The sequence below is a fragment of the Atractosteus spatula genome, chromosome 22 (genome assembly GCF_055471065.1).
Source record: "Atractosteus spatula isolate fAtrSpa1 chromosome 22, fAtrSpa1.hap1, whole genome shotgun sequence".
Lineage (NCBI taxonomy): Eukaryota > Metazoa > Chordata > Actinopteri > Semionotiformes > Lepisosteidae > Atractosteus > Atractosteus spatula.
The window spans coordinates 1,985,627-2,011,966 of NC_142727.1; the positions used below are offsets into that span (position 1 = coordinate 1,985,627).

Here is a 26,340-nt window from a genome sequence, read left to right on the forward strand (position 1 = left end):
TCAGTCAGTCAGTCAGTGTGAGCTATGGGCCAGTGTGTGTGTGTGTGTGTCAGTCAATCAGTCAGTGTGAGCTATGGGCCAGTGTGTGTGTGTGTCAGTCAATCAGTCAGTGTGAGCTATGGGCCAGTGTGTGTGTGTCAGTCAGTCAGTCAGTGTGAGCTATGGGCCAGTGTGTGTGTGTCAGTCAGTCAGTCAGTGTGAGCTATGGGCCAGTGTGTGTGTCCATCCCTGTCAGCTTGCTCACGGAACTAACATGCTCTTCTGTTATTGGACTTGGTCCCTCTGTCCGTGCATCTCTCTCCATACACACACACGCCTTGTGTTTCTTGTTCACTGGAGTGCGAGCGAGGTCTTTGGAGAGAGTGCTGCAAGCGCAGCCCATACCCAGCGACGGGGCACTCGCCTGAGCCAGGGCGAGCGAGGGGGGGGGGGGCTGGAGTCGAGAGAGGGGGGAGGCAGAGACGCAGTGTGGGCGGGTAGACGGAGCTGTAGAGCCTTCAGACACCGAGCATCAGCCGAAACCGACCGCCACCATTATCAGCGCCGCTCACGACGGCAATAAAACTCACCGCAGGGAGAAATAAGAATATTGCAAATAAAGCAATCGATTCATTCTGCGCGTAGGAAAGGCGGAGAGTCTGCGCGTCCCTAATACCTTCCAGACAGACGGATGCTGAGAGAGAAACGGTGGTAGAGAGGGAGAGAGGAGCTTCGGGTACCAATTTGAACGGTAAGGAACAAACGAGAATGGGAAAACGATGACGGTAGCTGCGTGCGTCTGTATTTCGAAACGTGTGTGCGGACCTAAACACCCCCGTTCAAAATCGAATTTGTCGGTTGAAAACAGGGGAACGAAAATCGAGATAAACGTTGTCAATGCGCGTATAGAGGTCTTCCTGCGCACGGGCTCTTCATACAGATGGGGGTGAATTGATTGGAAAACGGAGCTCACATTTATGCAGATATTAATGGATGTTTCTAGCACCGAGTCCTTGCCTCGTCTAAATATGCATCTGCCCCCCTGTGGCTGTGCTCATTTTATCTACGTTCACTGCACGCATATAGGCGCACATAATTACATACAGGCGCCTATGCATGTATGAAAATGCGTACTGTACACACGTAAATGACAGAAACGCAATTGCGACTGCGTTAGGCAGGGGCTTGCTGGCCGTGCCGTGAGCCTGTCACCGCTGAGTCCCCATTGTACCCCATTACCATTGTAAAATGCCTGAGAAATATAATAGGGGCATTCTCTCCAAGTACCTCTTAGAATTTTATATACTTGTGAGCAGATTCCTCAAGGGTGCGAGACAGCTTTGCAAACGACTTTCTGATACTCTCACACCCCTCACAGAGAGGGGGGGCAGCCTGACCTGTTCTGTGTCGGCGGTAGTGTGAGGTCCCGGTGAGCATCGCACTGACATAATCCATCCCCAATCTCGGCACCCCACACTGTAGCAGGATCATGGTAGCATTTTCACCAGAGACTCCTCTAAGCATCACCCCCCCCCCCCCCCCCATTCTGAACACCAGTGCCCTCTGACCTTTGAACCAAGCCTGCTTTGATCAGTGCCATTCAGAACTGAAGGCAGAATAGAGACGGTCCATATGCTGGGATCCAAGGTCATGACCTGGGTCTCTCCGTAAGAACATAGGAAGATTACAAACGGGAGGAGACCCATCCAGCCCGTTTGGTAGTTAAGTAACTAATTGATCTGCGGATCTCATCCAGATAGTGTCTATATGGATGGTTTCTGTAAATATCTGTATAATATAAATATCTATATAAATGTGAAGGGCGGAGCGGTGGCACTGTGGCTCAGGATCTGCGCCTGTGGCTGGAAGGTTGCCGGTTCAAATCCTGCATCTGGCAGAGGAATCCTACTCCGTTGGGCCCCTGAGCAAGGCCCTTAACCCCAACTGCTCCAGGGGTGCCATATAAATGGCTGACCCTGCGCTCTGACCCCCAGCTTCTCTCCCTGTCTGTGTGTCTCCTGGAGAGCAAGCCGGGGTCTGCGAAAAGACAAATTTGTAATGCAAGAAATTGTAAATGGCCAATAAAGTGATTTCTTAAAACCGATCTGGCAACGGATAGTTGCTGCTGATGTTTGTCACATGCTGTACATAGAGGGAAGAGTGCGGTGATGATGTTTCAGACTGGGACACAGAGCTCGTTCAAGGTGTTACTGAATCCCTGTTGAAGGACGAAACGGTGCTTTAACGTCTTTGTTGTTTGTGTGAAAGATTTCAGCTGGGAGAGGTTTGACAGAAAAGCTCCTCTCTCCTGTTTTGCAGTGCGAATCGTCTGCTCTCTGCTTGGGAGAATAAATGCATCGTCTGTGTTGTAGAAAATGGTTTCCCGGCTGCATTCCTAATTTAATGTTGTGGCTTGGGTGAATGGTGTGGCTTTTAGGGTCGATTAATAGCAAAACTAATAGATATTACCAAGCCTCAATTATTATTTGTTAGCTGATATGGCTGATTTAATTTAAGATCAGATATAGTAGAAAAGCACCATGCATTAAGAACCCTACAAAAGAAGACAATTTGGCCCATCCAGACTGTTTGATCGTTAGTTGCTCATTGTTCCCTGGATCTCATTTAGCTGTTTCTTGGAAGGAACCAGGGCATCGGCTTCCACAACATGTCCAGGTAGCTTGTTCCACGCCCCCACCACCCTTTGTGTAAAGAAGTGCTTCCAGTTCTCAGATGTAAATACCCACCCATGTAATTTTCACTTGTATCCACTGGTTGGTGATAAACTGATCACATTTATGCTGTAGAATATGCGTGAGGCACTAAATTGGAGTGCTTTTTTAATTCACATCGATGACGCAATTTAATTCAAAGGGTATTTCATTTGGGCACTATGGTGGTGCAGGGGTGAGCATTGCTGCCTTGCAGCACTGGAGCCCTGGGTTCAGCTCCTGGGGTGCTGTCTGGGTGGAGTCTGCATGTTCTCCCCAGGTTTGTGTGGGTTTCTTCCAGGTGCTCTGGTTTCCTCCCACAGTCCAAAGACATGCTGGTGGGTTAATTGACTTTTGGGAAAACTGGCCCTGGCGTGAGTGTGTGTGTGTGTGTTCTGTGATGGGCTGGCGTCCTGTCCAGGCTGGACCCTGCCTTGCGCCCATTGCTTGCCAGGATAGACTCCTGAATTGGAAGAAGTGGTTAGAAAATGGATGGATGGCATGGAATTAGGTTCCATTTTATTCGAAGGACTGATCCATTACACTACTGCTCCAGTATGACACCAGACAAGACAGCAATTAACTAAGCTCTGCACCAGTTCATTAACAATGGCAGTGTGAAAGCCAAGAAAATCCAAAGGGAGGTTAAAGGAAGAGAAAAGCTAGCCAGAGAATAAGACAGCACAGCACCAGGTTTTTAGATGCTAGAAATATTGGAACCAGAATTCATGATGAAGACGCTAGGGTTTTAGAGAGCATTTCTGATACAATTGGGATCACAAAAACATAGCCAACTGAAAACACCCGTGATTAACGCAAGTACATAGTTCTCTGGAGAGACACAAAAGCTAAAAAAAGTGGTCGGTAGCATAGCACTGTAGATCAAAAATAGTATTCAGGCTCAGGAACTAAAGATTGAACAATGAAGAGTCTCTGAAACTACCTGGACCAGACTGTTCAAGAAACATTCCAAATTTATAGTGTTAGGCGTGTGGTGGACCACCAAATGCACATAGTAATAAGAATTCGACACTGTCCAATGAAATTCAGACTTTTTGTTTGGAGGACATAGTTTTGAAGGGAGACTGCAATTCACCACCCATTAGCTGGGAAAACCCTTTATGAGCAGAATCACCGAACCCTGAAATGGTACAGTACCTAGCTCGCAAAATTCTCCTCTTTTCAAACACTCGAAGCAGAGTGAATTGTAAACTGAGGGATGTGTGTATTGTGTATAGTTTCAGTCATCATGTTGTAAAAAAATATTGTTGTGCTGGAGATACATTCCAGTGCTTAAGGGAATGCCTGACACTGAAGGAACAGAAGCTTTATAGTCCTGAGTAAAGAAAATCAAAAGGGGACCCATTACAAGTGTTTAAATTCCTCAAGGGTAAAAAAAGTCAGAACGGTAGACTTCGTCAGAATTAACAGTGAAACATGAAACCAGAGGACAGAAGTGGGCACTGTGTGAAAGTGCCTTAAAATGAGAAACTGAGAAAGGAGGCATTTCTGTACGCAAAGGGTGGCAGGAGTGTGGAACAAGCTACCCAGTCATGTTGTTGAGGCCAGAACTCCTCCCAGCTTCTTTTAGGAAGCAGTTGAATGAGATCATTGGTTTACAAACTAGCAAATGAGCTAAATGGGCCAAGCTCTCATTTGTAACCTGCTTATGGTCTTATATTTATGTAAACGACAAATTAGTCGCACACTGAGAAAAAGGAACAGCTCCCTCTCCTGACTGGCCATGGGGAGAAAGTAAAAACCATAATCAATCAGCAAATATTTACATCACCAACCCAATATAGCAAAGCAAACGTTTCCATATTAAATTGTCTATGACGTTACTTCAAACAGACAAGCACTGCAGTCCCTCTCCGGGAACACAGTCAAAATCAACAATCACTTAGCAGCTATGTCTCTCTCCTTTCCCCTCTCTCTCTCTTAACACCTCATGAGGTGGGGAGACAGAGCAGAAGAAGCAGAGAGCCAGTCAGACTCCCATTGCACAGCAGTCTGATCCGTCCCGGGTTTTTTCCCTGTGGGAGGCTCTTGTGAACGAGCCCACGCTGGGTTCTGCCTATGTCTGACCCGCCAGGTCGATCAGGAATCATTCCAGCGGAATAAACGGAGTCTGCTCATTGAGATCTTGGCGGGACGTCCTTCTGGTAGACAGGTAACAGTGAAACACTGTGGGCCGGAGAAGAAGGTTCCCCATGAGAGATCTTTTCACCCCCTCATGTGTTTTTAGTTTTAGTAGCTCATCCAGTCATAGGAGGGTCTAGTTCCTGAGGAATCGCAGAATGTGAAGTCTTCCTTCGGTAGCTCACTGTAAGGTGTGCTCTTCTGTGACAGGCCTGACTCTAACAGTCCTGATGGGTGCAAGGACCTATCCCCACTTATGTTGCAAACTAATTTAATCCACCCTGCGTACGAATGTGACTCAACTCTCACCCCTTCACTAACGAGCTAATTAGTCAGTGATTATTTCACATGTGAACCTGCACACAAACAAGAGAGGCTGTAGCGCCCTCTAGTGTTTGGCCGAATCTGGAGGAAAGCACCGTCCTCACTATTGCTGGCCGGCTGCAGCTCCATGTAATCGTCCGTTAAAGCCACTTCATCCAGTATTCAGTCGCAGGGGAGCCCGAGTCTCTCCCAGTCTGGGAGGAACGTGCAGACTCCACACAGACAGCACCCCAGGAATTGAACCCAGGTCCCCAGTGCAATGAGGCAGCAGAGTCAACAACTGCACCACCATGTTGCTCTCCATATAAACCACGTGATGTTGAACCTCACTGTATCTATCGGTGATGCTTTTTTCGAATCCAATTGGAATACCCACTCATCCTAGTCAGCTGTCGGTGCCCGAACACCAGGGCTCCAAGCACTTGTGTCTGGAGCCGTGTGCACAAATGAGTGTGTCCTACACACAAAATCAGGCCACTCCGCTCCAGAAGTGTCAAAAGGCACTGCCCAGCTCCGCTGTTTCCTCTGGAGTCTTTCCACTCTGAGCAAACTGGAGGGTTTCATGAGCACGGATGTTAGATGCTCTGTGCCACCCGTGGGCATGTTAGATGTGCTCGAAACGTATCTAAAACCGATTATGGAGAAGATGGATTCACTTCTGACCAGCTTTTATTTCGTTTGTGCTGGCAGAACAGCATTTATTCTTACACGTGACATTGTGTTGCTAGGAACTCGCTATTTAAGTACAAATCATCCAGTAATATTTACACAGATGCTTCACTCGTCTTGCATTGGCCTTGAAGAACAATAGATTGCTTTCTAGTTCTGCTGTAGTTCACCTGTAACTCATTTCCACCAAATGATCGAGTGCCGCAGCATCACCGAATACCACATTCAGAGAAATGGCGCAATGAGGCTAGGTTTACGAAGTTAAATGGAAAACAAGAAGATATAGGGTAATGTTGATCGTCTTGGTAGTTTTCCATCTTCAGCATGGAAAAGTACAGTATGGAGGAAAACGGGATTAGAAATTTGTGAAAGTCCTTGAGGAAATAGTGATTACAGTTTACCGCTGCAGAGTTTAGCCTGCGTGTCACATACGATTTTCTCCGTAAAAAGGCAGCAAAGCAGAAATCCTCACAAAGTACACTCATTTTATTATTCGGAATTATGACGCACTGTGGTGGACTGGTGTCCTGACCAGGGTGTATCCTGCCTTGTGCCCGGTGCTTGCTGGGATAGACCCTGGCTCCCTTACAACCCCGAACTGGATGAAGAGGGTAGGAAAATGAAGGAAGAACGATGACAAACCCATTGCGTTCGTTGATTAGGGGGTCAAACAGCAGTGTGACGTCAGATGTTTGATACTGAGGAACAAACGAGCTCTTTGAGCTTTCATTCCGGCTGATCAGTTAATGAACTGCACCCCTAACCGAATCCATCATTTGTGCTGAATTTGTTTGTTTTTTTGTCAAGTATAGTTGTCAAGTATACCCCCTTTTGTGCGACCTCTCCTTTGAGCTCCCAAAACGCTTGCACGGCGTGAATGATCTGGAATTGGGGACCCACAAAGTGCACCTGGGCTGTGCTGGTGGGCCAGCAGGTGGCGCTCTTTCTAACCCTTTCTCTCACACACACACCTCATTCTTGATCCTAAACCTAATGGGTTCCCCCTCCCTCCTCACTCATTCTCTTGTGCCCCTCTCTCCTCAGTGTCACCAGGATGGGCAGCTTCTGCGTTTTGGGGGTCCTCCTCCTGTCTCTGGCTCCAGCCGGCCGCTGCAACAAAGGTGAGATCAGCCCGATGTAGGAACGGAATCCCAGCTGTCCATCTTCATCCCCCCCACCATCACTGCCAAATGTCTCCTTCCTGGGCCAACGCAGGTCCGATTCCATCTCGTGTTTCCTATCAATTATTGGAAAAGGGGAAAGCAAAGACTGGCAAACTGCCTTAAGCGGCCATATAAACGCTGGCGGAGGTTTAAATATCATGCATTTCCTTCCGAGGTTAATTAGCAGCGATCAAGGGAACGTTCTCTGACCATCTCATCCTCCTCTGCGTGGGCTGTGGCTGTGGTGGTGTCTGTATCGGTGGCCCTGTTCGATTAACTGTCCGAGCCGCCCTACCAGTTGTAGCGGGAGCAACATGGGCTGTGGTTGCTGATGCTGTGGCGATGGCTCTTGCACGCGTTAGCAGCGCGTAAGAAAACACTCGGCTGCTGTTGACTGCATTGCGTGTGGAGAGGCTTTCGCTCGGAGAGGGGGCAGATTTTGGGGCTAGAAATGAAAGGAGATGGAAAAACAGGGAGAAAGAGAGAGGGGCAGATCTATGGAGGGGGGAGAGAGAGGAGAGACTCCAGGCTCGGAGATCCACAACCAGTCCGTTGGGAGGGATCCGGTCGGAACAGATTGAGAGGGAGAGACAGGGGATTGAGGGATTGAAGAAGGAAAGAGCACTGGATTGAGAGGAGGGAGGGGGGAGATGAGAACCATGTTTTTATTGGGAAATTTCCTGTAATCCAGGATGTAATCCCTCTGCCTGATGGGAAGATTAATACAGTAATACTGCGTGATCTGAAGCGAGGGGGCAGGATTGGAAGGGGAAAAGGGAGGAGGTTAATGTCGGAGAGGGACAGAGTATCTAGCCAGCGGGGGAGAAGCACAGACGGAGATGCACCTCCCCGGGATGAGACAAACCACTCTCCTCTAAAATAACACATCAAATCCCAGAATCCCCAGACTGGCCAGAGGCAGAAGAGCTTCCAATACTACTGGGAGAGGAAACTCATCAGAGCTGCGGCCCGGAGCGTCGTCGCCCCCGTCGCAGCGTGAGGAGCAGAGAGTGAGCCTCTGTGTTACAGTCTGAAATGCTCGGCAATGTTAGCCGTTTGCTGCAACAGTGTTGGGCAACCCCTTAATTTGGCAGTGCCCCCGATGAAGCTCTTTGAATGGGACAGAAGCATAAAGGAGGGTTAGAGAAAACAGGTCTGATGGAAGAGAGCGTCCGCAAGATGTCTTCGCCGTGGGGGATCAGATCTGTTGTAATCAATGCAGGCGATCGGCTCAGCCGGGCGGCAGGTGCTAATGGGATTTCTTGTTCGCGAGGGGCGATCGGTTGTCGACGTGGCCACACTCGTCAGCGAGAGAGCCCATTCTGACCCGCCCTCCCGCGACCCGACCCTCTGAGGTTAATTCCCTCTGTGAAGTCGTTGCCTTTATGGAGAAGACATTGTTTAAGGCGCTATAGGCAGTATGTGTGCGACTGCGTTGTGAAAGTCGGGTTGCTTTCAGGAGGGAAAATTTCATAGGATCCCAATCCCAGTGGCAAATTATTAACCTCAGGCCGCCGGGTCCTGTATTCGCTGTATATTTCTGTGTTTTATTTGTTTAAAGTAGTGGATAACAATATCAATTAAAGGTTTTGGAAGGGCCCATCAATGAGCTTACTGACATGGTAAAAGGTACGCATTTTACCTGCTTAACAGGGGAGTTCTGTCGGGCTTTACTGATTTTTTCATTGATAATTCTGGCTTGTGTTCTTTCCTCCGCTAGTGAAATCACACCCTTCAAAAACATCTTAGCCAGCAGGTAGGGTGTCCTTGAATGTTCCGCCACACAACCCTCTGAGAAATGTCTCTCTTAACGTCTCATATTCCCCACCCATGTCTCGTTCAGTGCTCAGCCAATCAGAAATGTCTTTTTTTAGTTGCTCAGCTGGTGAGGACACCACTCAACCGACAGCCAATAAGCATGCCTTTTGTTGTTTGCCCAGCCAATAAGCACAAGCCGTGGATCGAGACCGAGTACCAGGGGATAGTGATGGAGAACGACAACACGGTCCTACTGAACCCCCCCCTCTTCGCCCTGGACAAAGACGCCCCCCTGCACTACGCAGGTACAGTTTCATCCCTCCTGCGAATCTTTCTGTGCCGCTGCACATCTTCTGCCGTTTTTGTTTGCCATTTCCTAATCAATTCATTTTTAATTTTTGTTGTGTCTCATTTTTTCTAAAGCCAGGCGGCTCAGTGGTTCAGCGGTCAAGGTGACTGGCTTGTTCCCAGCAGTCTGTAGTTCAATCCCACGGCTGACACCACGGCTACTGCTCTGCCACTGACTAACAGCCATTCTGAGCAATTTCTTTCCTTGAGCTTCACCCCACTGATGAGACACAAAACCCCGATTATGGTACAGCTGATTCTGCAGGAGGAGGAGACGATTGTCAGTCTCTGGAAATGTTTTGCAGTAAACAAAACATCTGCAAACGATGTCGAATGAATGTTAGGTTGAAAAAAGGACTAGTGCTCTCCAGGCACTCTGCGGACGGTCCCGTGATTCATTAACCCTTCCTCTCCCGCTCTCGGCGCGTCCCAGGGGAGATCTGCGGGTTCCGGGTGCACAGCGGCAGCGGGTCGGGCTCCAGTGTTTTCGAGGCAGTGGTCCTGGACAAGACGACCGGGGAGGGCCTGATCCGGGCGAGGGAGCCGCTGGACTGCGAGAGCCAGAGAGAGCACACCTTCACGGTGCAGGCGTACGACTGTGGGGAGGGGCCCGACGGCACCAACAGCAAGAAGTCACACAAGTGAGTGTGGCCCCCTGGGGGCCTGTCTGATACACTGAGAGAGAGAGGGAGCGATGCCAGTGAGAGAGGGAGGTGGTAACACAGCAGCTTTGCACACAGGCTGGAGGATGAGGCTGTAGGGCAAGGAGGAGAGAGAGGCACAGCATCAGAGCGCCTCCGCACACAAGGTATAGGGGGAGGAAAGAAGAAGAGAAAATGGAAAGGAAATAGGAAAGATACCGCAGGGCTCAAGATTTCTTCAAAATCAACCAACCAGAGGATACCAGAGGAAGTGCGTGCAAAACCGAGAACGGCTGGCACTTCTTTACACAAAGAGGTGTGGGGATATGGAACGAGTCGTGTTACTGAAGCCAAAGCCCTGGCGTCTTCCGAGAAAATAATTGAAATCTTTGAAATGTATTTCGTTTCTAACCCAGTGAGCTACAAGAGTCAAATGGGCTCCTCTCACTCGTAACCTGCTTTATGTTGTTAGATTCTCCAGATCTCTGGGCTCGATGTTAGTTATTATACCTGTAAATGGGAAAATGCATCTATGTATATACAGAGCATGCAAAAATGTCTACATCCAGAAATATGTGCATAAAGGTCTAGGAGCTGCTTCTCCTTATGTTTGGACTTTTTAATATATGGGGCTGAAATCTTCAGCTGAGCAGAAAATGCTCAGGAAACTGATACTGCAGCGAGGGAGTATAGCACAGGGAGACGAGGAGGAGACTAGGCAACATCCAAGGGAAGAGTGAGATAAGGAGGTCAAGGGCAGATGGGAGAGAGGGGTGGGGGGAGGAGTACATACAGGGAGAGAGCGGAGCCGCTTTCCAGTATCAGGTGTCTCTCTACAGCAGTGGCTCTCTGTTCTCGCCCTGTGGGACCAGTGTGCTTTCTGGGTGCTGCTCTGCAGAAGTTGATCTCGAGTTTCTGTTTTGGTTGTGTTTTCATGTTTGTCTTTCAGCTTGTAAAGGGCTGTATTGGGGTTTGTCATTGTTGACAACCCTGCTCCTCTTTTCCCACCTCCCTTTAGGTGTGTGAGATAAAGTGTAATCGACTGGGCCTGGGCAGAAGCAACAAACAAACAGTCACTGTGCGCGTGTCTGATACAGTGTCATGCCCATTGTGGGCGTGTCTGATACAGTGTCATGCCCACTGTGGGCGTGTCTGATACAGTGCCATGCCCATTGTGGGCGTGTCTGATACAGTGTCATGCCCACTGTGCGCGTGTCTGATACAGTGTCATGCCCACTGTGGGCGTGTCCGATACAGTGTCATGCCCACTGTGGGCGTGTCTGATACAGTGTCATGCCCACTGTGCGTGTGTCTGATACAGTCATGCCCACTGTGCGCGTGTCTGATACAGTGTCATCCTCACTGTGGGCGTGTCTGATACAGTGTCATGCCCACTGTGCGCGTGTCTGATACAATGTCATCCTCACTGTGGGCGTGTCTGATACAGTGTCATGCCCATTGTGGGCGTGTCCGATACAGTGTCATCCTCAATGTGGGCGTGTCTGATACAGTGTCATGCCCATTGTGGGCGTGTCCGATACTGTGTCATGCCCACTGTGGGCATGTCCGATACAATGTTATGCCCACTGTGGGCGTGTCTGATACAGTGCCATGCCCACTGTGGGTGTGTCTTATACAGCGTCATGCCCACCTGTGTCTATTTGTCAGAAATAGGGGAGGAGTTAAGGAAGGATTGTAAACTCTAAAGTTCTGTAGCTGAATTTGAAATTAGTTGATTTAGCTAGGGTAGTTTTGAAACCAAGTGAGCAAAAGTCTAAATTAAGCAGATCAATGAGAAGTGCCAATCAGCCCTGGTGATTAAGGACCAAGTAACAGGAGACACAGGGGTCTCCCAGGACCAGAACTGAGAATCACTGCACTAGGCTGTATGTTGAAGTCCATATTTACTACAGTTTTACTCTTCAACTACCCCTCTACTCTTATCTCCCAGGGCGACAGTGCATGTGCGGGTGAACGACGTAAATGAGTTTTCGCCGGTGTTTGTGGAGAAGCAGTACCAGGTGTCAGTGTCAGAAGGCCGGCTGTTTGACCGAATTCTGCGGGTGGAGGCTCTGGATGGGGACTGCTCCCCGCAGTACAGCCAGATCTGCTTCTACGACATCGTCACACCCAACGTGCCCTTCGCCATCGATAACGACGGTGAGAGAGACGTTCACACTGCGCGCACACACAGCACTACGCCAACATTACAGACAGGGAGGAAAAGAGGTGCAGGTGTGGTCTGAGGGCTAGATACACAAAGACTGGGGAGTGGAGAGAAACAGAGGGATCGAGGAGAGATTGGAGAGAGTGGAAGATAGAGGAGGAGGAGGGAACGTTCCCTGGGCAGAATCAGTGTCACTCGTGGGCAGTTTGATTTCAGCACCTTGGTCAGCATCACACGGCTGTGGGAGAGAGAAAGATCCCATAGTTTCATAGTCATCAAAGGACAGTGTCTTGGAGTGAGAGCAGAGGGATAGAGGGAGCTCCTACTGTAGTCCTCTAGAGTTCAGCACCTGGGACAGAACCAGAGTGAGAACAGAATGATAGAGGGATCCTTTGACTTCACAGTTGTCTAGAGTTCACTTCGGAGTTCCTCAGACAGCACCAAAGTGCGGACAGAGAGGCAGGTGGGAACAGGGGGAAAGAGTGAAAGAAGAGTTGCTGGAAACAGTGGCTGAGGGATTGATGAGGCACAACACAATGACTGAGACATGAATGGATCAGCAGCCCAAGGGAAGTTTAAAGGCATGTCACTTACACTCAGGTAATACTGTATACATTAACATTCACCTGGATATTAAAGCTTATACATGCGTTAGAGTTCTGAGATCAAGCACACCGTACAGACTTGATTAATATCCTTCCTCCTCTGCCGCTGTCCAACAGGGAACATCAAGAACACAGAGGTCCTGGACTCTCGGCGGCAGCGGTTCTATCGTTTCACGGTCACGGCGTTCGACTGTGGGAAGAGCCGAGCCACAGCCGATGCCGAGGTCACCGTGGAGGTCAAGCCGACCTGCAAGCCTGGCTGGATAGGTAATCGTTGTGATGACCTTAATCATGGCAGCAATACTGATTATTTGTCCTGCCATGATGTCTTTCTCTTCAGACATCTGCGCTGTCATTTTTTTTTAAACTCAGGAGCTTCCAAAGATAGCGAAGGGAATCAGGTTTATAAAAACAGGTGATGTATGGGCTCCTTGATTCTCTATGACAGCTGATTTAACTGCCTTACAAAATACCTAGACAGACAGATAAAAGAGAGCATAACTTACAGACAGAAATATGTCATCCACACATACAAACAGCTTTTCCTCCACAAGGTACAATTTTAAATATTTCAATAAACAGACATAGCGCATCTTTTGAGTTCTTTTGAGTCTTTCGGTTCCCTATTTGAAAGTAGGCAGCATTGAATTTTGCGGGTTAATCTAACACAGATGGATTATTCTTATTTAAAAGAAAAAGTCCACCAGTGGGTGGCTAGTCCATTATGAAAGAATATGGAGTCCTGGCCAAATTGAAGCAGAACCACCAGTTGTGAAGGTGTGCGATTACCATCATTAATATACACAGCACCACCTAGTGGCACACCAGAGTTAGTCCTCCACCCACTCAACAATCCTGTTTGTGGTCCTGGGAAACTGTGGACTTGCTGGTCAGTGGACATGAGCACGAATCTGAAAGCAGGCAGCAAAACTGAACACTGCAGGGCTTCAGTATTAGGGTTTCCCACCTGGTCCTTTAATTCCCAGACATACAGAGGCAGCACCGCATTTCAAAGGTGCGACTAGAGAAGAGGAAATGAGTGATTTTTAAATACATTCAGGGGGTAGATATCTAGAAGACACTGCAATGGAACATTTTTCCATAACATTTTGTATGTTACTGCTAGCTCTTCTGTGCTATTTGATCACAAGTGTTTTATTTTGTGTTTAATACCATTGATTTATTGAATAAAAGCAGGGAAAACGTGAAGACTGACACAGTGTGTGTTCGGCTCTGTTGCTAAGCAATAGGAAATATATATCCCATCTGTGCTGTGAAAACACGCATTATAGCAGAACTATCCATAGTCTTACTCTTCTCCTGAGTGATTCACAGTGTCTTCATTCCCTTGAGGAAAGGACAATGTTTCCGTTACACATAACGTCATGCCCAACTCTCCCCACCGCCCCCGCCCCTCTGCCTCTCACTCAGGGTGGTCGAAGAGGGTGGAGTACACCCCAGGATCCGGCGGCGTGCCCCTCTTTCCCTCGCTGCACCTGGAGACCTGTGAGGAGCCCGTGTGGAACATCCAGGCCACCGTGGAGCTGCAGACCAACCACATCGGGAAGGGCTGCGACAGGGACAGCTATTCCGACCGCTCGGTCCGGCGGCTGTGCGGTGAGCCGCGCCGGAGCTCGGTCTCTCGCTCTCCCTCCCTCCCTCGTTCGCCGATTCAGAACGAGGCAACTCAACTTCCGGTGATGTGAAGCGGCCCTATGACGCTGTAAACAAGCAGGCTTGTGAATCCAGCTCTTTTAATCCAGTAGAAATATTGCTCTCCACTTCGAGTTTTGTCGAGAGATACTACTTACTTGTTAACTCTGCGTGCAGATCACGCTGGAATATTTCTGCGGTGAAGTATCTGCTGCACCACCTGTACTTATTCGCTCGTCTGTCCCAGTACATTAGTCATTACAGGGACTAGTGAGCAGGAAGGGCTGCTTCACGTCACAATTCTCGCAAACTCTCGCTCTCGCCCTTGGAGAGACCAGGGGTTTGTGACAACATGACGACTTACAGTACGACTTGCTTAATTTGGAATTTGTCAAGTTTTGCAAAACCATCTGTGGATTTATTTTGCTACCAAGATTTAATAACCAGTCTGAGAAACTGGGACTGCAGTTTCCCTTCAATCCCCTTATCACTCTCACTTGTTGCTGATGTATGGTAGTATCCAGTAAGTAAGTCAATTTCTCAGCGTGTTTCCAGCAGCTCCTCCCTTCTCTCCCTCTCATTGGCGGTGTTGATAGGCTGTGGCGTCCATGTTAACCTCATTCTCTCTCTTGTGCCTCTCTCAGGGGCGGTCCGAGGGGAAGTGGACCTGCTCCCTCCCCCTTCTCCTTCCACCAATTGGACCGCCGCGCTGCCCACCCTGCCCTCCCCTGATTCGTCGCTCGTGTTCTCCTTCAACAACTCCGCCCATGTTGCCGTGGTGCCACCCCGGGCGGTCGCCATGGTGAGCGGAGACCACTTCACCCTGCAGCTGTGGATGAAGAGAGGGGGCGGGGCCCTGCAGGGAGGCCCAACCAATACGGGACGGGGAGCCAAGAGGGAGGAGGAGACTATCGTCTGCAACACTGTCAAGAATGGTGAGCCCTGTTAGCCAGTCAGTGGCCTCTATGGTCTGGGCTGCGTTAATGTACTGTTGTGTTGTTGTCCTGTCAGTAGGGGTGTCTCCATTGATCCTCCCTCTTCTTTTTCTCTTCCTGCAGACGACTCGTTCTCTCACTACTCTCTCTCAGTGCATGGGTGTCGTCTGTCTCTCCTGTACTGGCCTGATCTTGGAGCTGCTCGCCCTGTCAAGTTCCTATGGAAACTGGAGCAGGTGAGGTGGGACTGGGCTGTTCTGGTGGGGCTACTGACGGACTGGAGTGATTGGAGGCGGACTGGAGCCGGACTGGAGCCGGACTAGGGCTGGAGCTGGGGCTGCACTGCAGTGACTGAAGCTGGACTGGAGGTGGACTGGAGTGCCTGGCTGCTCCTTCTCCATTAACTGGCCAGGATAACAGAGCGAACTGGCTGCGATTTGTGCTGTGATGCTGCTGTAAAAACCCAATATACTCTGCGCTGGTCTCCCAGCTCATCAGCGCCCTCAACAGCCGATTCCTCCTGTCTGCAATAACGCCACCTCCGTCTCTGTCTCAGGTGTGCGATGGCGAGTGGCATCACTTTGTTGTCAGCGTGGAGTTCCCTGCCGTGACGCTCTACGTTGACGGCGTGACCTTCGACCCCGCGCTCATCCACGACAACGGCCCCCTGCGAAGCCCCACCCCCCGCCCACGGCTTTTCATCGGAGCCTGCTGGGGTACGAGCTCCACTGCTTTACTGCTGCCGCCACAGTGGGGTGGGGAATTAAGAGCCCCAGTAGGCAATGGGGTGGCCATTGAGAGCCATCATAGAGTCTAACGCTTTAACCTTCCTTGTCCAGAGATATTAATTGTGTAATGGCAGTTGTCATGGGACGTCTTTTCTGGGAAATGTAGTTCAACCAAGATCTGCCCTCTTGTCTAAAATGACTTCCCTTTTACAATAAGATAGTTTGCACATGGTGGGGCAGTGGTCAGCATTGCTGCCTTGCAGAACTGGGACCCTGGGTTCAATTCCTGGGGTGGTGTCTGGGTGGAGTTTGTACTGTATGTTCTCCCGGTGTTTGTGTGGGTTTCCTCCGGGCACTCTGGTTTCCTCCCCAAAATCCAAAAGACATGCTGGTGGGTTAATTGGCTTCTGGGAAAACTGGCCCTGTTGAGTGTGAGTGTGTGCGTGTGTGTCTCTGCCTTGTGCCCGTTGCTTGCTGGGATAGGCTCGGGCTCCCCCCTGTGACCCTGAATTGCTCATCTGTTCGGTTGCTTGGTGCCTGACTGACCCTCAGAAGGTCTTCCAGCCTCTTGTCAAAGGACACCAGAGAAACCTTTCAACAAAACAGCTTGTTCCAGACACCCATCACCCCATCTTCAGCCTTAAATAGATCTCTCTTAATTTCTCGTTGTGCCCCCAGCTTATCATTGTATCTCTAGACCATTGAGGTATTTTTTCTTGCACTCTGTTTCTTTTATAAAGGAGATATCGTTGTCTCTCCTACAGTTTCCGATGACAAAGAGAAAGATCCCCAGAACAGCACTTTAGCAGAGACAGGGGAAACAGGTGAGTAAATACTGCTTCTCTGTGTGGTCAGTTTCCAGCTCTACAAACACACCATGTATATTAATAATAGACCATCTGTACTGTCTCTCCCTCTTACTGCACTATCTGAAGGGCCCCTATTGTCTCTCAGTATAGCTGTGTTGAAATTCATTGTCATTATCTCTCTGTCTCACCCCCCAGGATATTACCAAGCCCATTTTCGGGGTCTCCTGGCCGGGGTAACCCTGCGCCCCGGCAGCGTGGAGCCCCACAGTGTCGTGGAATGTCTGTACGCTTGCCGGGAGGGGCTGGACTTTGGGGACCTGGAGTCTCTGGGCACGGGCATGAAGGTCAGGGGTCAGGCTGTCGTTTGTGTGTGTGTGAGGGTATCCACAAAAACACATGGAGAGGCCTGACCAGCAGTTACAGCACTGCCACCAACCCTTTCTAATCTTTTTAGAGAGATGGTATCATAATAATAATTGCTTACACTTATATAGCGCTTTGCTGGACACTCCACTCAAAGCTCTTTACAGGTAATGGGGAATCCCACAGTCAACACCAATGATGAGACAGCAGCCACAGTGCACCAGTACGCTCACCACACACCAGCTCTCAGTGGGGAGGAGAGCAGAGTGATGAAGCCAGTCCAGGATTATCAGGAGGCCATGACTGGGAAAGGCCAGGGGGAAATTTGGCCAGGACACTGGGGTAACACCCCTACTCCTTTTGAGAAACGCCCTGGGATTTTTAATGACCACAGAGTGTCAGGACCTTGGTTTTATGTCTCATGTGAAGGACGGTGCCTTTTACAGTATAGTGCCCCGTCACTATACTGGGACATTAGAACCCACACAGACCACATGGTGAGCGCCCCCTACTGGCCCCACTAACACCTCTTCCAGCTGCAACCTTAGTTTTTCCCAGGAGTCTCCCATCCAGGTACTGGCCAGGCTCACACCTGCTGAGCTTCAGTGGGTTGTCAGTTGTGAGCTGCAGGGTGATATGGCTGCTGGCATATAAGGTATATGGACAAGAATGGATTAAAACCAATCATCAGGAAATCATTAGTAGCTCTAACAAGTGTTGTTTCTGTATTGGGATTCGATCTGAGCCCATCCAGGTTATTTGCAGATATGTGGGCTCATCACTGAATAGCAGGCTGCCCATTCTAGAACCTCTGCCACATGGATCAGCTAGAGAGTATTTGAAAAGTGCTGAGCTGGCTAGAGTCCTAGTTCTGTGGAAATTAAAGCATGATCTAAGTGATTTGTTTTAGTGACCAGTCAGTCAGGGTCACTGTGCTGTAGTGTCCAGTCAGTCAGTGTCTCTGTGCTGTAGTGACCAGTCAGTCAGTGTCTCTGTGCTGTAGTGACCAGTCAGTCAGTGTCACTGTGCTGTAGTGTCCAGTCAGTCAGTCAGGGTCACTGTGCTGTAGTGTCCAGTCAGTCAGTCAGGGTCACTGTGCTGTAGTGTCCAGTCAGTCAGTGTCTCTGTGCTGTAGTGTCCAGTCAGTCAGTCAGGGTCACTGTGCTGTAGTGTCCAGTCAGTCAGTGTCTCTGTGCTGTAGTGTCCAGTCAGTCAGTCAGGGTCACTGTGCTGTAGTGTCCAGTCAGTCAGGGTCACTGTGCTGTAGTGTCCAGTCAGTCAGTCAGGGTCACTGTGCTGTAGTGTCCAGTCAGTCAGTGTCTCTGTGCTGTAGTGTCCAGTCAGTCAGTCAGTGTCTCTGTGCTGTAGTGTCCAGTCAGTCAGGGTCTCTGTGCTGTAGTGTCCAGTCAGTCAGTCAGTGTCTCTGTGCTGTAGTGTCCAGTCAGTCAGGGTCACTGTGCTGTAGTGTCCAGTCAGTCAGGGTCACTGTGCTGTAGTGTCCAGTCAGTCAGTCAGTGTCTCTGTGCTGTAGTGTCCAGTCAGTCAGGGTCTCTGTGCTGTAGTGTCCAGTCAGTCAGTCAGTGTCTCTGTGCTGTAGTGTCCAGTCAGTCAGTGTTAATATAATTTGGTTTGCAGAGGGAATGTCAGGGAGTCTGTGATGATTCTCTTTACCCTTCTGTCTGCCTTCCAGGTCCATGTTAATCCCTCCCAGTCGGTGCTGGTGCTGGAGGGGGATGACGTAGAGAGCTTTAACCGGGCCGTGCAACAGGTGACGTACAGGAACTCGCTCCGCTTCGCCACACCGGGAGTCAGGCCCCTGAAACTGGCCACCTCCCTCAGGTGCGATCCCTGTCTTTCATCTGGTCCTGTTTCCCCGGAGCTCAAGCCCTGAGACCCCTCATCTCTCTTCAGTCAGCACTCTGCCTCTCTGCATTACCTCCTTTCCTCCATCTCCCTCGATTTCTGACCTGTCTCCTCCCTCTATCTTCCTTGATTTCTGACCCGTCTCCTCCCTCCATCTCCCTCGATTTCTGACCTGTCTCCTCCCTCTATCTTCCTTGATTTCTGACCCGTCTCCTCCCTCCATCTCCCTCGATTTCTGACCTGTCTCCTCCCTCTATCTTCCTTGATTTCTGACCCGTCTCCTCCCTCCGTCTCCCTTGATTTCTGACCTGTCTCCTCCCTCCGTCTCCCTTGATTTCTGACCTGTCTCCTCCCTCCATCTCCCTTGATTTCTGATCTGTCTCCTCCCTCCGTCTTCCTTGATTTCTGACCAGTCTCCTCCCTCCGTCTCCCTTGATTTCTGACCTGTCTCCTCCCTCTATCTTCCTTGATTTCTGACCTGTCTCCTTCCTCCGTCTCCCTTGATTCCTCAACTGTGTCCTTGGACGGGTCCCAGTGTTGTCAATAGCCAGTCTCAGGCAGACACATTTGCAGAGCTGATGAGGAGACTCTTGGCAGAATTCAGCTGTAAAACGTTTTCTCACCTCTGGCTTCTTTCTTGCAGTTTTTTTTAACATCATCTAAGCAGCGTGACAAGCTGCTAGACTAGGTGGCTAGATGATTAAGGTGAGGCTGTAGTGCGACGATAAATATGGAATTCATCAGCTTACAAGTGAAAGCCCTGCTTTTCTGCTGTACACAGTGGAAAACCCCCTATTGCTGTCTGCTGTAGGAAGCCCCTGTCGGTCCCTATCAGCTGAGTGTCTATGGTAACCCCTCTGTCTCTCTCTCAGGTGTTTCAGTGAGGAGGGCTGCCTGTCTCTTCGGCCCTTAGAAGGATACCTGGTGGTCCTGCAGCCGGATGCCCCCCAGATCTCTCTGTCTGGCGGGGGACACCTGGTCCGGCCGGTCGGGGATTTCGAGGCGGCCCGGGGGGTCGCCCTCTTCCCCGAGCTGAGGATCATGTGCTCCCTCTCCCACTCCATCAACACCGCGGCCGAGGGGATGGAGGGAGGAGGTGAGGGAGGGAAGTGGGGCAAGAGGGCAAGAAGGAAGACATCTGTATTTCAACGAGAGGAGACGAGGGGGTTGGGGGGGAGCTGGAAAATGGATGGAGGGAGAATCCGAAAGGATCTCTCAGCAGAGAGCGGGAATGAGAAGAAAGAAGAGGGGAGGGTGCAGGAGTTAACGTCTGTGTCTCTCTCTCCCTCTCACACACAGCCCTGATGTCCGACGCTGTTGCCCACACTCTGGATGGCTGTGAGGTGTCCCCGGTGGGGGAGGAGCTTGACCCCGAGAGGGAGGAGCTAGTCTTGGAGGCGGAGTCAGTGAGGGAGAGGGGGCTGGAGCTCACCAACACTACAGCGTACATCGCACTGACAGGTGCCTGTCTCGTCCACTCCCCTCGTCTGTGTCACGCCCTCCTTGCCACTCTCTCTTGTTTGCTGCCAGGGTGTCTGAGTTACCCCTCCTCCTCCCTCTCGCTTTATCTTATCCCTCAGGCCCAGAGTCCATCTCTGTGTATGAGGACGTGTTGCGCTCCCTGCGGTACCGGCTGGCCCGTGGGTCAGCGCTGTTTGAGAGGAGGTTCCGCCTGTCCTGCTCGGAGATGAATGGGCGATACACCAGCAACGAGCTGACTGTGGAGGTTAGAGAGGCTAGGCTGAAACGGGCAGGAAATAGACAAGGGCAGACAGTGGGAAGAAAGATGGATTTGTTGATGGGGGCGAGGAAGAGACCGAAAGAGAAGATGTGTGCAAATAAGGTTGTAGGTGTGTCTCTAGGGTCTACGTTAGGGTCTTTATTAATCTCTCTGTGTTAGGTGTGTCTGTAGGGTCTATATTAGGGCCTGTATTAATCTCTGTGTGTGAGGTGTGTCTCTAGAGTCTTTGTTAGGGTCTATATAAATCTCTGTGTGTGTGGTGTGTCTCTAGGGTCTATGTTAGGGTCTGTATTAATCTCTGTGTGTGAGGAGTGTCTCTAGGGTCTATATTAGTGTCTGTATTAATCTCTGTGTGTGAGGGGTGTCTCTAAGGTCTTTATTAATATTTTTGTTTTGGGTCTGTATTAATCTCTCTCCGTGTTAAAATATCTCTGTAATCTCTATTAGGGCTTATATTAATCTGTCTGTGTTAGGTGTACCACTAGTGTATTAATTGCCTTTTAAATGTATTAACTATTGATTTTTAAATGCTTGCCTCACTTTGTTATTCTGATCGGTCTTCTTTTTCCTATAGTTATTGGCTGTTACCCATCCTGTCAGTTTGATTGTGTTGTGTTGTCCATAATTGTCCACAGTACGGTAAATCAGGTCTCTCTAGCGTGATAGTGTGACAACCTGTCTCTCTCTCCCAGGTGAATTTCTTGCACTCCCTGGATGGCCTGTCCCACCCCTCTCACCTCCTAGCCTCTCAGCAATTCCTGCACCCGTCTCGTCACTCCGGAGAGCTGGCTGGGCACACTCTGGCCCACGCGCATCGCAACTCAGGTAACACCACTCCAAAAAGTGATAGAGATCACTAAGGTCCAGGATGTAAGCTTTAATAACAGAGGAAACTGTCAAACTCAAAAGCTTTTACTCAAGAGAGCACTCTGGAGAACTGTCCGACAGTCAGTCTTCCCATTATCCGGAAGAACCATGTCCCATTCTGGTAAAAAACTCAGAGATGTCCTATTGTCTTCCACCTGTGCTTTCATCAGCAACCAGCACTAACCTCCCTCCCTAACGAGGCACCGGGGTCTTCTACACTAGATACTGGGGTGTCAGACCCGAGTGAGGGCTCTGCAGTTCAGCCACGGCGGGATTTTCACTCTCACTCCTCTCTCCACTCCAGTCAGCAGCCGACTCCCTGACTCTCTCGCTTTCCCCCCGTGCAGTGGTGCCGGGTGCCGCCACGGTGATCATCGTGGTGTGCGTGGGCTTCCTGGCTCTCATGGTCGTGCTCGGGATCTTTCGGATCCGCTCCATCCATCGCCGGAGCGACGGGCAGAAGGGCGGGGCCAAAGAGGGCGGCAGCGAATGGGACGACTCTGCTCTCACCATCATAGTGAACCCCATGGAGGTACAGAGATCAATGATAACAGAGCTATAGCGTGAATAACACACTGAGAGCAATGATTATAGTGCTGTAGAGTGAGTAACACACTGAGATCAATGATAATAGTGCTGTAGAGTGAATAACACACTGAGATCAATGATAATAGTGCTGTAGAGTGAATAACACACTGAGATCAATGATAACAGAGCTGTAGAGTGAATAACACACTGAGATCAATGATAATAGTGCTGTAGAGTGAATAACACACTGAGATCAATGATTATAGTGCTGTAGAGTGAATAACACACTGAGATCAATGATAATAGTGCTGCAGAGTGAATAACACACTTAGATCAACAATAATAGTGCTGCAGAGTGAATAACACACTGAGATCAATGATAATAGTGCTGCAGAGTGAATAACACTCTGAGATCAATGATTATAGTGCTGTAGAGTGAATAACACACTCAAATCAATGATTATAGTGCTGTAGAGTGAATAACACACTGAGATCAATGATAATAGTGCTGTAGAGTGAATAACACACTGAGAGCAATGATTATAGTGCTGTAGAGTGAATAACACACTGAGATCAATGATAATAGTGCTGTAGAGTGAATAACACACTGAGATCAATGATAATAGTGCTGTAGAGTGAATAACACACTGAGATCAATGATAACAGAGCTGTAGAGTGAATAACACACTGAGATCAATGATAATAGTGCTGTAGAGTGAATAACACACTGAGATCAATGATAACAGAGCTGTAGAGTGAATAACACACTGAGATCAATGATAATAGTGCTGTAGAGTGAATAACACACTGAGATCAATGATAACAGAGCTGTAGAGTGAATAACACACTGAGATCAATGATAACAGAGCTGTAGAGTGAATAACACACTGAGATCAATGATAATAGTGCTGTAGAGTGAATAACACACTGAGATCAATGATTATAGTGCTGTAGAGTGAATAACACACTGAGATCAATGATAATAGTGCTGCAGAGTGAATAACACACTTAGATCAACAATAATAGTGCTGCAGAGTGAATAACACACTGAGATCAATGATAATAGTGCTGCAGAGTGAATAACACTCTGAGATCAATGATTATAGTGCTGTAGAGTGAATAACACACTCAAATCAATGATTATAGTGCTGTAGAGTGAATAACACACTGAGATCAATGATAATAGTGCTGTAGAGTGAATAACACACTGAGAGCAATGATTATAGTGCTGTAGAGTGAATAACACACTGAGATCAATGATAATAGTGCTGTAGAGTGAATAACACACTGAGATCAATGATAATAGTGCTGTAGAGTGAATAACACACTGAGATCAATGATAACAGAGCTGTAGAGTGAATAACACACTGAGATCAATGATAATAGTGCTGTAGAGTGAATAACACACTGAGATCAATGATAATAGTGCTGTAGAGTGAATAACACACTGAGATCAATGATAATAGTGCTGTAGAGTGAATAACACACTGAGATCAATGATAATAGTGCTGTAGAGTGAATAACACACTGAGATCAATGATAACAGAGCTGTAGAGTGAATAACACACTGAGATCAATGATAATAGTGCTGTAGAGTGAATAACACACTGAGATCAATGATAATAGTGCTGTAGAGTGAATAACACACTGAGATCAATGATAACAGAGCTGTAGAGTGAATAACACACTGAGATCAATGATAACAGAGCTGTAGAGTGAATAACACACTGAGATCAATGATAACAGAGCTGTAGAGTGAATAACACACTGAGATCAATGATAATAGTGCTGTAGAGTGAATAACACACTGAGATCAATGATAATAGCGCTGTAGAGTGAATAACACACTGAGATCAATGATAATAGTGCTGTAGAGTGAATAACACACTGAGATCAATGATTATAGTGCTGTAGAGTGAATAACACACTGAGATCAATGATAATAGTGCTGCAGAGTGAATAACACACTTAGATCAACAATAATAGTGCTGCAGAGTGAATAACACACTGAGATCAATGATAATAGTGCTGCAGAGTGAATAACACTCTGAGATCAATGATTATAGTGCTGTAGAGTGAATAACACACTCAAATCAATGATTATAGTGCTGTAGAGTGAATAACACACTGAGATCAATGATAATAGTGATAATGGTGCTGTATAATGAAGACCACATAGTTTAAATCACCAAAACATATATATACACTTAAATATACACCGACACTACAGCTGCTCAGCTTCCAAGGGCCGACTTTCATCATTCAGTCTCTGCATTTGTTTCAGTATTAACTCCCACTACCTCTCCCTCTGTCTGCTGTTTCTCCCCCCACCCCCTTATCTCTCAGTCCTATGAGTCTCGAGTCTCAGGAGACGGAGGAATGGACGGAGATGAAGAAGAGGAAGGGGAGGAGTCTCCAGAATCCCCCCCTGGAGATGCCCCAGACGACCAGCAAATCATCATTAAAAGAGATGGCCGGGAACACGCCCCCCGTCGCTACTGATATCCAATCACAGCAGAGTTAAGAAACTGGGATACTAGCAGCGGCCATCTTGGCTCCGTTTTCCCTTCACTTTGTATAACGGCTTGGCTGTTGCCCAGTATCCCAAATGGCTTCTGTTTCCTCAGAAAAGTCGTTCAAGCCAATTAGGTCCAGACTGCACAGGAGAATTTTGTCGGATTGGAAACTGGAGCCCTTGGTGGCCTTTATTCCTCTCATCCCATGCTTGTTTTGTTTTGGAGTTTTGTCCTACTTTTGAGCCAAAATGGATCCAGCTTCCTAATCCTCCTGTTACGGTCTCCAAGTGTTATTTATTCAGCAATTCCTTAGTATATCCCCCATCTCTTTGTCCTTATTAATTAGCCAATGAAATGAATGGAGCCCATGAATGACTCATGAAGTCCAGCTCTAGAAACAACAGTATAAATGTCCTTACTGCTGAACATCACCGGCACGCACACAACACAACCTCATTCTATAATCTACTCAATAATACACAACCTATTGTAGAGTTCCATGCAATCCACACACACCACAACTGTAGCTACTTTCCAGCAATCTGTTTAGAATATTCTACACAGGTTCTGCACCGTGTTGTGCTGCGTGCACAGCCCAATGTCCCGTACATAACCTACAATATGATCTCTGCATACAATCAGTACCACACGAGCCCTGCTTATACAACCTGGATGTCACAGTTCAGCACAATATCTAAAACCTAATCCCTGGAACCGAGTCTTTAACACGCAATGTGTCTGAAATACACTCACCTGTGTAAATCTGGGGTGTTCTAGTACACACCAATTTCTAGTGGGCCATCTAACACCAGAATTCACAGTATACAGACAGCACAGGCAGTAAACGCACACTTTCTACTCTCAATAACTACTACAAAGCTGCTGATATATAAAGCCCCATCACTCGCCTCTATCTGTTGTCCACATCGTGCTTCGTATTCAGTGTTTACTACACAATCTTGACTACACAATCCTCCTACACACTCTCTATTCAGAATGTCAGCCCAGTTACTGGGTGATCTTGATTGTATTGATTCCTGTAAATAGAAAAATATGTTATTATTATTATTATTATTATTATTATTAGCTGCAGCTCCCCTGCAACTGTGAAGGGGCGCTGATCCTTGTTCAACTGTCATTTTTATTTCGCCAATTCACAATGACTTGCTCTCCCGCACCCCCCCCCCCCATAATTAGCAGATAATAATAATTCTAATAATATCTTGCTTGTTGCGTGTTTAACTGAGTTGCGTGTCTCTGCCCTGCAATGACCAGGGTCGTGTAAATTTGATCTGAGTGTACTAACCTTGCTGTTCATTCCCGTGGGTACAAAAAAACAACTTGTCCTCTCTCTCTCTCCTCCTCTTTTTACGTTTCTCTGTCTCTCTCAGTCCTGTCTCTACCTCGGGATTTACCCCTCCTCCCTATGCCCTCGATCTGTCCTTCTCCTTCCTCGCCTCTTCCTCCCCCACTGCCGCCTCTCTCTCTCGCTCCTTGTTGGTGTACAGTGACCGTGTCTGTATCTGAGCCAGTGTTCTCCTTGTTTTATTGACGTCACGGTTCCGCAGAAGCCTCTCATTATTGTAATTATTCTTCTTCTTGTAAAACAAGATTCCTAATAAAACAAAATGCAAGAATGATGTCAAAACAGCTGCTGGTCTCCGCAGTAGAACTGACCCACGCACGCGTGCGACAGAGCCTTTTCTGGCATCCCCCCCAAAAAACGGACTTGCGTTCGTCTACAGTATTGTCAACTTGTTTTCGTGTTGTGTTTCCCAGAGCTTAAACTGAATCGGAGTAATCTCGAATCAAGGCGTGTGAGCGAGCGTT

The 26,340-nt window shown here is 48.4% G+C and overlaps 1 protein-coding gene across 1 annotated transcript; it reads left to right on the forward strand.

The window, feature by feature from the left end:
- The first annotated feature begins 304 nt into the window (after positions 1-304).
- Positions 305-26,160, forward strand: clstn3 (calsyntenin 3). The gene is made up of 19 exons (XM_088940066.1): positions 305-730; positions 6,870-6,946; positions 8,929-9,051; positions 9,528-9,735; positions 11,687-11,895; positions 12,625-12,774; positions 13,939-14,124; positions 14,805-15,095; positions 15,219-15,331; positions 15,652-15,811; positions 16,588-16,647; positions 16,828-16,976; positions 18,686-18,834; positions 19,731-19,954; positions 20,158-20,319; positions 20,439-20,584; positions 21,292-21,424; positions 21,814-21,998; positions 24,341-26,160. Exons 2-19 carry the CDS (start codon positions 6,880-6,882, stop codon positions 24,494-24,496), a joined length of 2,871 nt encoding a protein of 956 aa, XP_088796192.1. The 5' UTR covers positions 305-730; positions 6,870-6,879; the 3' UTR covers positions 24,497-26,160.
- Positions 26,161-26,340: the final 180 nt, after the last annotated feature.

Bases quoted from the DNA above. Each gene is read 5' to 3' on its own strand.
- clstn3 (XM_088940066.1), top strand. From the start codon at position 6,880: ATGGGCAGCTTCTGCGTTTTGGGGGTCCTCCTCCTGTCTCTGGCTCCA. The intron at 9,052-9,527 runs GTACAGTTTCAT...GGCGCGTCCCAG, and splicing joins CGCCCCCCTGCACTACGCAG to GGGAGATCTGCGGGTTCCGG. The intron at 21,425-21,813 runs GTAACACCACTC...CCCCCCGTGCAG, and splicing joins CCACGCGCATCGCAACTCAG to TGGTGCCGGGTGCCGCCACG.